Source organism: Vigna unguiculata, chromosome 7 (assembly GCF_004118075.2).
Source record: "Vigna unguiculata cultivar IT97K-499-35 chromosome 7, ASM411807v1, whole genome shotgun sequence".
NCBI lineage: Eukaryota > Viridiplantae > Streptophyta > Magnoliopsida > Fabales > Fabaceae > Vigna > Vigna unguiculata.
Window position 1 is genome coordinate 4,085,947 of NC_040285.1, and position 11,118 is coordinate 4,097,064.

Below are 11,118 nucleotides of genomic sequence, written 5' to 3' on the forward strand. Positions count from 1 at the left end.
TTTTTTAGAAATCCCTTGGAACAAAGCAATTCTTTACAAAACTTATAACGATTTTTCTATACAAAGTCCACATCTTTGTTTTTTTTTTTAAACTAAAATATGAAAGTGGTAAAAAAGCATTGGAGAGAAAGTCAGGAAATATTAACTCAATTGTAACAACCTTTGAATTTATGGAATTTTGAATCAAAAATGAATCTTTGATTACCAACCTTTAAGAAAGGAAGGATTTGTAAGTCATTGTTTCTCATTAAGTTGTATCTTTCATTTTCTTTATTAGATTAGTAACCCAAAATTTGCGAAACATCATGGTTTCCCAATCTTTAAGGGTAGAGTAGAAAAAGTTTACTTTACTTTTATTTTGGATAAGGTTCAAGGAAGGATAGTGGATAAGAAAACAAGAACTTGAATAAAGCAAATTATGAAAGCCTGAGTATGTAACATTCCATGAGCAACCATACGATCTACGATTAAGGAAGGAATAAAAGAAGAAAATTAGATTTTATAACGATAGTAAGCTTGTTTTATAACATTGTGATGCTTTCTATAAGCTATTTGTTTAGTTTCTGTACATATATAGATATTATTGTTGAAAAAAAGTTTATGTTGCATTAGAAATTTTTTTGGATATACATTTTTTTTCATTTTATTAGAAACATTAAATAACTCGTAAGCATATTCATAATATAATAATTAATTCCATCTCTTTATGTATATTTACCAAAGTTAGACTATCATTTTTAATATTTCACACAATTTTGAATGAAAAAAAAAAGTAAGTGAACTTAACATATTTCTCTTGCTTTATTTTTAAATAAGTGAAAGTAAATAAAGAATCCAAATTCTCTACTGTTTTTTTTTTATATATTATCATCAGTTGAATATTAAAATTATATTATGTTAATATTTTAAATATTTTTTTAATATAATTTAAAAAGTTAAATTAATATAATAAGTATATTATAAAAATACAATAAAAAATAGTAAAAAAAAATTCAACAGAAAATCTAAATTCGTAAATAAGAGTTCACCATTCCATTTCCATAGTCACTCTTCTCTTCTCCATGAAGAAGATAGCAAAAGAAACCAACCAGCTTAAAAAAAGTAAAAAACTAAAATTATAAATTTAACATAAATTAATCTATCTGCCGCCACTTAGAAGTTCATTTTTCAACTAGATTCACGTTCACCAAAAATTATGAACGATTCTTTTTAAGTAGTAAACGTAACATTAAGACAGCGCCACTCTCCTCGTGACCGCGAGTGAAGCACGCTTCTATCTCTCTTCCTTCTCACTTTTCTTCTTTCATTCCTTTCCATGACTCGCCTCAGGCGACTCGGCACCGCCGTCGGAGCCGCTGTTGCCACCGCATACGGTGGCTCCATCCTCCTCTCGCCTCCTGTATCCGTTAGCGACGGGGGATCGCACCTAGCCGCTGTTCGGGAGAAGATCCACGATCCATTTGCTGCTGTGCCGTCGAGAGAGGTCCAGCGGTCGGCGCTGATCGGCGCGGGTGCCACAAGTCCTCTGGACGTTCTCGTTATCGGCGGCGGAGCCACCGGCTCCGGCGTGGCTCTCGATGCCGTCACTAGAGGACTCCGCGTCGGCCTCGTTGAGAGAGAGGATTTCTCTTCCGGAACTTCCTCTCGCTCCACCAAGCTCATTCATGGAGGTACAAGTGTGCGTGCTCGGTTACCTGTTCTTTTTATCTTATTAATAAATGATTAGAGATACTTTATCTATTGAATATCCGATAATCGTAAGATAGTGCTCTGTTTACGCTTTTCAATAAAATAATCCGGGTAAAAGTCGAGAAAGTGTACAGTACTTTTGCATTAGTATCCGAAAATGTAATTTGTTAGTAACTTTAGTTCAAAATTCATTATGTCTGTTCAACTACCAAAATAATAGAAAGTGATTAAATTTAATGACATTTATTCTGAAAGGAGTGATGTGATCAGGTTTTATATTTTCAGGAACTGTTTATCCGAACAGCTTTCAATTTTTTCTTTAGTTTCCTTAGCAAGACTCCTAGATCTTCCTAATAGAAAAGAGCAAATAGTCTTTGAGCTACAAGTGTTGTTATACTTTAACCATTGAAGAATTCTTATACTTTAATTAAATCACAAACTGCTGCTAAAAAGATCTAACTTAAAATAATGATGATTTCTTAAATATTTTTCTAATACCGAAAGTAGAATTGAACAAAGGGGGCTTTAGAGAAGACTGTTTCATTAAATGATGACGATGGATTTTTTTTTCTGCTAAAGTATGTCTATTATTGAAAAGAACACATTGAGTATATTATTTAATTGATTGTAAGGATCAGCAGAAGTTCTGTTATATTTTGGTCAAAAGGGAATCAGTGGAAGAATGGAAAATTCAAGAATCTGAAAGGGAGATTCAAGAACAAGGATATGAGAAGGAAGGTGTGGTCCGAAGTGGCTAATGACTTTGGGGGATATGTTTCGTTGCGTGAACAGGTTGGAATGATACTTCCAGGTAAGTAAAGTTGTGGGAGAGGAAAGGGTACAGGTTCCAAGTGGTGTTGGTGGCTCTAAAAGGCAGATATTTTAGTTGGTTCCAATGGTGGGAGGTTGGTTTGTTCTATCTATCTCTGAAATGGTTCAAAGCTGCTGTAATCTGAAGGTTTCGACCATTTATTATAAGGGATGAAATGAAACAAAATATCCAAATATCAATTGTAGAAGAACTTTAGGAGAAATTTGAGTTGTGTCATATGACAGTCCATTGAGGTGTACTGGTGTGAATATCTCAGGTATTTTTTTGAATTGGGTTGGCAGAAGAAGTTAGGGCAGTACTTAATAAAATCTTTACAGGAGAGGATAAACCATGCAGAAATTGATAAGAAAAAGTGGATATTAAACAAAGAAAGGGGATATTTGGACAGTTGGAATATTTAGTTGGTTAGATGATTAGTTAGAGAGGGGAAGAAGACAGGGTTTAAATGACTGGAAGGGTATAAGGGTGAATTTTAGATTTGGAGTACATGTTGGAAGGGAAAGCCTTGGTTTCTCAAATAATTGAGTGGAAGGGTAAAAGAGGAGGGATAAAAAAAATGACTGATGTATCAAATTTTTTTATTTGTATTTGTATCTCTGTTCTTATTTGTATCTTGGCACTTTCATCATTCTCATTATTTACTTAGATATTTATTAAACCTTGGAAATATACCATGCTTATAAATGTAAAAAACCTTGTGATAATCTGGTAGGCCAATCAATTTGTTTTTGTAATTAATATTGATGTGTTTATAAAGGGTATGCCATAAAATTACTGTTTTTAAATTGTTTTTCATACTCTTTCAAAGGACATGAAGCAACATTAAAGGTAAAAATCTACAACCTTCTAATACTTTTGGGATTTGAAATTTGCAGGAAGAAATCATAAGGAAGCCTGTTTTCATTTGAGCCTTGTGAAATTTGCTTTGGTCTAGGTTGTCAAATAAGATTAATAAAACCAATCTGCATCTTAACACTGTAGATTGTTGATTTTGACTGGCAGAAATTTTCAGTCCTACTGGGAAATACTAGTCATTTTATGTGTCCTTATGTTATAAGTCGAAAGTACTTGTTGCTCTAACATTTCCATGTTTGTGTAAACTCTTAGGTGTTCGTTACCTAGAGAAAGCTGTCTTTAAACTTGACTATGGCCAGCTAAAGCTAGTATTCCATGCACTTGAGGAGCGTAAACAGGTTATTGACAATGCACCACACCTATGCCAAGCTTTGCCTTGCATGACACCATGTTTTGACTGGTTTGAAGTACTGTACTACTGGATTGGCTTGAAAATGTACGATTTGGTCGCAGGAGCACGACTCTTACACTTATCAAGATACTATTCGGCTAAGGAGTCTGTTGAACTCTTTCCCACTCTGGCAAAGGAGGGAAATGGTAGAAGTCTGAGGGGCACAGTTGTTTATTATGATGGACAGATGAATGATGCACGTCTTAATGTTGGACTGGCTTGCACTGCAGCATTAGCTGGTGCTGCAGTGCTGAATCATGCAGAAGTTGTATCTTTGCTGAAGGATGATGCTGGTGAACGGATAATTGGTGCACGAATTAGGGATAATTTAACTGGTAATACTTTCTTTTATTAATTTATGTTACTGTAGACATTCATGGTTTACATTTTTTCTAGTTTGGACTATGGGGTAAGTTGGCAGAGTGTATCATAGGATATTATATCTGATTAAACAAGGGATCTGAGATATTGTGAGGAACACACACACACACACACAATATGAAGAACCATTTGGTGGAAGTCAATCATTTATTCTTCAACTGTTAATTTGTGTCTTTTAGGGGTTGCCTTTAATTTGCAAAAAGAAAAAACGATGAACGAGATACCACAGTAGCACTTTTCCCATGTTTGACTTTTAAATTGATCATTGGACAATAAAAAATGAAATGAAGCACAACATAAGATCTAAATTTTTTATTGCGTACCAAAACTTGAGACAAATTTTTTGTTGAGTACAATTTTATGAAAAAGTCAACGTTATTTTTCCCTCAAAGCTGTAAACCGGCACTTTCACTCCCACACCAAAACACTGTAGGTTATTTGATTCTACGAACAGAATAAGTATTAAAGCATTTTAAAACTTCCAACCAGCTCAGTATATATCACATGAATGTTATACTACATACATAGTTCCATTGACATATCATATTTTCATTGTTCAAAAACTCATTATGTGTGTATAAGGGATTTTTTGTTGTGTACCTATGTGCACACCATGAAGAATTAAAAATAGAACGAGTTCTATTGGAAAAAATATTTTATTATATAAAAAAACACGTAAGTAATCCGGTACTTAATTTAAGTAATTTAGCACATTTAAGTATTCACAAACTATGTGTTCATGGGCAGACAGCTGATAACCTGTGTAAAAAAGTTAGAATTATGTAATTAATTAGAATGTAACAATAATTGAATGAGAAACTAGAATGATTAATAAGAGTACCAAAAGGATGGCTTTATGCTTTGTAATAGTGTAAAATAAATGTCATACAATACAAATGGTATTTAAGTACATAGGGCATCTCTAATGGAGCAACTCATGAAAGTTGCTGAACTGTATTGTTTAGATTTTTTATGCAGGGTCATGTCTTGACATATTTTTTTCTTTTTTAATTTTATGTCACTTAAGCAATTGTACTTTCCAATGGTGCAACCGTCTTGATAGGTCACTAAATATGTTCTATTATTCATCCTTCTTCTGCGAAAGGGCCCCAATTGGTAACCTTTGCTTATTTGTTAGAGTTGGTTAAAAAATTTGCATTTGAGATGTTCTTATGCACATGAAACAACAAAGTACAAAATTGGTTATGTTGCATCAATCACCTGATAATAGACATAACAGCAACTTGAGTACCTCTACTGTGCTGTTTTGCTCGTACTCTCCCTTCATGTCCATTATAACGCACCTCAAGCTTAAAGAATAATGTCTTTGAAAAGTTCAATAGTTAATTACTTCTATTCCTTATTTTGCATGCTGTAGGCAAAGAGTTTGATACATATGCAAAAGTAATTGTGAATGCTGCTGGGCCTTTTTGTGATTCTGTAAGGAAAATGGCTGACAAAAGCGCACGTGACTTGATTAGTCCAAGCAGTGGTGTACATATAATACTCCCTGATTATTATTCCCCCGAGGGAATGGGCTTGATTGTTCCGAAAACTAAGGATGGACGTGTTGTTTTCATGCTACCATGGTTGGGAAGGACAGTTGCTGGAACTACAGATTCTAATACTAGCATTACCTTTCTTCCTGAACCACATGAAGACGAAATACAATTTATATTGGATGCCATCTCTGATTACCTTAATGTTAAAGTATGTCATTCCTGCCAATACAGGCAATTTTTAAGCTCATTAACTTTCCTTTTCTTTCTAATGTTCTTTGCAGAAATAAAAGGATTCCATGCTAATTGCATGTTTGGAAATGTTTTGGATAATCCTAGGCAGAAGAAAAAAATAGTAAATTGCATCTTATATCTGTTAGCTCCATTGCTATAGAATTAAACCTTTCCATCTTATATCTTGTTTTAAATTAACTGGGTCTGTCAATCTCTGTTTAAATCGAAGGACAATGATCCAATTGAGTTATCACACAATCTAGATGTCCTTTTCCTTCATCTCTTTCTCTTCAAACTTCAAGTAATGCTTTTAAAATTTAGGTCCGCCGCACTGATGTTCTTTCTGCCTGGAGTGGCATTCGTCCATTAGCCATGGACCCATCAGCTAAAAATACCGAGAGTATCTCTAGGGATCATGTTGTCTTTGAGGATCACCCTGGTTTGGTCACCATTACTGGTGGCAAGTGGACTACCTATAGAAGGTAATTCTTTAATGGTTCAAAACATGATGTAATTTGTTCAGATACTGGTTCCGCAGTTAGGTATTGTATTAATCATGTTAACTGTTCAGTTAGTCCATTTAACAAGTGTTTAATTTCTTTCCAACTTCTGCACCAGTTGTTGTTGCCTTTCCTTCTTGATGTTCCCTTCCGACGTGCAATATTTCTTTTGTACATGATATTATTCTGATTCCAATGTGTTTCAGCATGGCAGAAGATGCTGTCAATGCAGCTATAAAGTCTGGGAAGTTGACCGCCACCAATGGATGTGTCACCAACAATCTCAGGATTGTTGGTGGTGAAGGGTGGGATCCTGCATCTTTTACCATTCTTTCTCAACAGTATGTACGCATGAAAGTAACATACAAGGGTAAAGTTGTTCCTGGTGTGATGGACACTGCTGCAGCAAAGCACTTGTCTCATGCATATGGAACATTGGCTGAACGTGTTGCTGCCATTGCTCAGGTTAGCTTGTATATATTTCATACTGTATATAGTAGTAGTATTAGCACATGAACTTTTGAAAATGTCTTTGATTGATTTTATTGAAAATTTTGTTTTTGATACAGCCTAGTGGCATCATTTGATCCATGTGACTGGCTCACCTAATGGCATATGACTTCATTGTTTGTTGTAAGCCATGAGCTTGAATGGATATCAAATATTGGTGAATCTTGTTGAAGATCTAAAAATTATTCATTGGCTCGCTAACTATTTAGATTAAGATTTTAGGATAGTTGGTTCTTAACAATATCAAAGTCTCTATAATTAAGTGGTCAAGAGTAGGATCTTTGGTGTTTCCATTTTTTATAATTCAATTCAACTTTGGAATACGGAAAAGTAGATTTGATCATTGTCCATGCTTTGAGCTCAAAGGAATCTTGCATGCAAGGTTGTTTAACTTTAGGTTTATTATGTGAGCTTAAGAGTTCACAGGGAAGAGATTAGAGAAATGAGGAAACCCATATGTTGCCGCCACAAATTCCATCCCTAAATACCATATTTGGATTATGCATCAACTTATCAACTTAACTTAAACTGTTAGATAATCCTCATCAGGTGACATTACTGTTACCATCTCTATTACAGAACCGTACATGAGAACCAAGAGTTTACATGCTTGACTGGTAAATTCATAACAGTTTACCTATTTGTCCATGCTTTGATCACAATGACAGATTTCCATTAGTTAGTTAGTCGGGGGTTGGGTTTGGGATGATTACAGAAATAAGTCATATGTTGCCAATAATAAGAAAAGGGGTTCAGAGGAGAGTTGTATTTTGTGATTTGAAAGGAAATTTGAATTGTGGGGGAGAATTCAAACTTCTTAACTCGCAGGAATCATTGTACAGTTTTTTGTTAATAATTAGTTATTTTTTTTATAATTCTGATCCAGTTTTTATAGTACGGAACGGTCTTGCAGGAAGAGTTGTTAAATGGGAGAGTTTACATACATTTGTTGATGGTCAATAGATTTAACTTGTAAATTATACTTTATGCAAAAATACTACTAAGAAAGTCTTATGAGGGTATCCAAACAAAATATAGTACTCTAAAATTATAAATATCCGTCATTACAACTTGATAATAAAGCAAACAATTGTAAGAAAGTATGATATGCGGAAGAACTCTAGATATGCTGGAAGACTGAAATTATGTCAAACTGTTGAACTTATTTTGACCTTACTGGTTCTGAAAGGTAATATAATCCATTACATGATAATTCGTTTCAAACCCTCACCTTATGCTTCTATTCTAGTTTGACAGATCAAAATCCAATAGAATGTGCTACCCATTGATGTAAAGTGTGCTTATGCAGTTTGTACAAGTTTTGGTCAGTTTCATGGTTTCGTAAATACCAAGGTTTAAATATATATTTCTTATGCAGAACGAAAATTTGGGGAAGCGACTTGCCCATGGTTACCCTTTTTTGGAGGCTGAGGTGGCCTACTGTGCTCGTCATGAGTATTGTGAATCTGCAATTGACTTCATTTCGAGGAGGTCTCGACTAGCTTTCCTTGACACTGATGCTGCAGGGCGGGCATTACCTCGTGTCATTCAAATATTGGGAGCTGAGCACAAATGGGACAAGACAAGGCAAAAACAAGAGTTGCAGAAGGCTAAAGAATTCTTGGAGACTTTTAAATCCTCCAAAAATGCTCAATTCCATGATGGGAAGCATAATTAGTAAGTACTGCTTCATCTACTCTTGACTTACATAGAATCTTGGCTTCATTCACATTTTAATTCCCATAATATACACCTCTTACGGTTCTGGTCCCTAGGAAAATTTATGGTGGGTTTTGATTCTTGTTAATTTTTTTTCCAGCTGTTACTGTTTTAGTCCCTATAAATTTATAAATTTGATATAGGTCCCTCTTATCTTGAAAGGTTTTTGTTTTAATCCTTCTTATTTAGAAAACTTAATATCTGTTTACTAATCTGTCACCCTGGTTATCAATGAAAACGAGTTGGACTAAAATCGAAAAATAAAAAAATATGGAATTTTTTCTATCTAAAGTTGAATGAGGTGTATATTATTGGGAATAAAAAGTTAATTAAGCTTAGAAATTTAGTGTATTAATTTTAGAAGTTCAGTTCAAAGCGATGAATAATTTATAACCATATACACATTTTTAGGCTTTGAACTTGGAATGAGAAGGGAGGAAGTTCCAAAAACATGGTATTATTGCCTAGAGATTGGGTCAGTAAAAGATTGCAGCTACTGTAAGTAGCTTGATACATCTCAGAAGTCAATTATTTCGTGATTTTGTCAAAGCTGTCTGGCAGAATGCATTCAAATTTGATGAGTTGTCTGAGCTTGAACTAGCGTTTTTCTCTTGCAAGAAATGCCAGTAACACATTCTCTGACACTCTTTTCTTTTAATGATTTATCTTCTATTGGTTGAAATTTTTAAAAATAATAAAAGTTGTGCCATTGTCTCATTTAATAATTTCATATTATTTTGAATAAATTTCAACCAGAGGAATGTATAAATTGTGTTAAGAGTATGTTGCTAACATATATCTCTTCTGAAATGGTTGTGTTATGTCATGTGTTTTTAGGAGTTGTGACTGTTGGTGTGGAGGAACATAATCAAAGTGTCTGGTCAAAAGGTAAACAAATAGAATGTTGCAAACCACTTCCTGTTAAGAGAATCTTTGTTTCAAACAACTCATTCGGAAAAATATTGTCCTGGTCATTATTATGTATTTGTTTAAACTTTTCTTTGTTGTAAATATTTGAGAGATATTCTGAAAGTAAGATGAAATATAAATATGTTTAACTTCAAATTATATTAGGACCATTGCTGCAGAATTGTATTAAAAAAGATACAAATCTTAGTTAATAGAATAAACCTGACATTCTAAGACTTGTTCATATTGCATACACTGATCTTAAATGTTTTTCATATTCTAAGGTTTAACTTCCTTTTTTTCTATTTGTACACCAATCTTATTTGTTTGGAAAAACACTGACATGTTTATGAATTACATAAATTTTCTTAATTGATTGAAAAACATACACAAAGGAGTAGACATTTTAAAAATACGAGAATTGTGTTTCGTCTGAAGAGGATGTTAATGTAATTTACTCTAGTTAATATATCTGAAAAATATATTTATGCTATATTCTAAGCTATAAATATCACCAAATTATAAATATATCTATTAACATTTTTACAACACTCATCATATCACCTTCAACCAAAACATATACTCAACAACCAAATTGTAACAATTTAAAATCTCAATCCATATGGTCATACCATTGCTCCAGCATCAAACTAAAAAACATCACCAAAACATAATACTATCAGTGCCTCTGTTTACAGTGTCTTCTCTCTTTACGCAAAACCTCCTTCTGGTACAGCTGCCTATACAATCCTGCATGGCTTCACTTCACTCTTCCCGCTGCACATTTTTGTTAAGGACGTCACTTTGATAGCATTTTCCATAGTCCCTTCGCTCATTTGTTGTTTCCCTTGTCATTTGGTTATTCACCACCCTGGAGTTGGCAGCTGCTGTTTGTTGGTGGTTCTGCAGTTTGATCTACCTTTCCTCGTCCCCCTTTATCTTTTCTATTTAATTAAAAGAAGGTTCCAAAAGGTCAAATAGTTAAGGATAAAACAAATTCCCCAGGTGAAAGAGTGGTGTAGCTACGTAGCATTCCCCATCATTTTCTTTTTCTTTTTTCTTTTTCAAAATTCTCTTAACTAGGTCAGAATTTTCTTTTGTACAGATTCTCTTTAGAACACCAAAATCCTTCAATTTTTAACTGATGATAGAAACACATTGTCTTTTAAAATAAACTAAACACATGTGATAGATGATTAATTTAATTCTCAAAAAGAAAGTTAAATTTTAATGAATAGCCATTTAAAAAATAAAATGATAGATAATTTTAATTTAGAAACAAATAAATTTAAGTTAATAGTTATTAAAAAATAATTATAAAATGATTATATCAGTTAAATAGGGTTATTTCAAAAAAAAAATTGTGTATATTTGAAGAGTATCTTTATCTAATAATATATATACACAAATTTACTAATCTTCCATCAATTAAAAAATTTGAAATAATTCACTTTTTCCTAACACAAATAATCCCAAGTTTTTTTAAAGTTGTTTAAATTATTAAAAACTAAAAATTAAAAGTTAAAAAAAATTACAATGGAAATTTTTACTTGCCACAATGTTTTACCATTTTATTCTAAAAATCATTTTTTCTAAGAT

At 33.2% G+C, this 11,118-nt stretch overlaps 1 protein-coding gene across 4 annotated transcripts; it reads left to right on the forward strand.

Moving 5' to 3' along the window:
• The first annotated feature begins 1,060 nt into the window (after positions 1–1,060).
• On the forward strand, positions 1,061–9,753 carry LOC114191586 (glycerol-3-phosphate dehydrogenase SDP6, mitochondrial-like). 4 transcript variants are annotated; one of them, XR_003605983.1, is made up of 8 exons: positions 1,064–1,670; positions 3,629–4,102; positions 5,527–5,858; positions 6,203–6,363; positions 6,588–6,846; positions 8,270–8,568; positions 9,022–9,236; positions 9,448–9,753. XR_003605983.1 is itself a non-coding variant. In XM_028080845.1 (7 exons), coding segments are annotated over exons 1-7 (1,881 nt in total). In that variant the 5' UTR covers positions 1,061–1,315; the 3' UTR covers positions 9,449–9,678. The 4 variants fall into 4 exon arrangements, 2 of the variants coding, with proteins under 2 accessions (XP_027936646.1, XP_027936647.1); XR_003605984.1 differs by having other exon boundaries at positions 9,022–9,108; positions 9,448–9,678; XM_028080845.1 differs by lacking the exon at positions 9,022–9,236 and having other exon boundaries at positions 1,061–1,670; positions 9,448–9,678.
• The last annotated feature ends 1,365 nt before the right edge of the window (positions 9,754–11,118 follow it).

Excerpts from the sequence above, each read along its gene's own strand:
- LOC114191586 (XM_028080845.1), top strand. The coding sequence starts at position 1,316 with ATGACTCGCCTCAGGCGACTCGGCACCGCCGTCGGAGCCGCTGTTGCC. Across the intron at positions 4,103-5,526 it reads AATTAGGGATAATTTAACTG|GCAAAGAGTTTGATACATAT; the intron begins GTAATACTTTCT and ends TGCATGCTGTAG. Across the intron at positions 6,364-6,587 it reads AAGTGGACTACCTATAGAAG|CATGGCAGAAGATGCTGTCA; the intron begins GTAATTCTTTAA and ends AATGTGTTTCAG.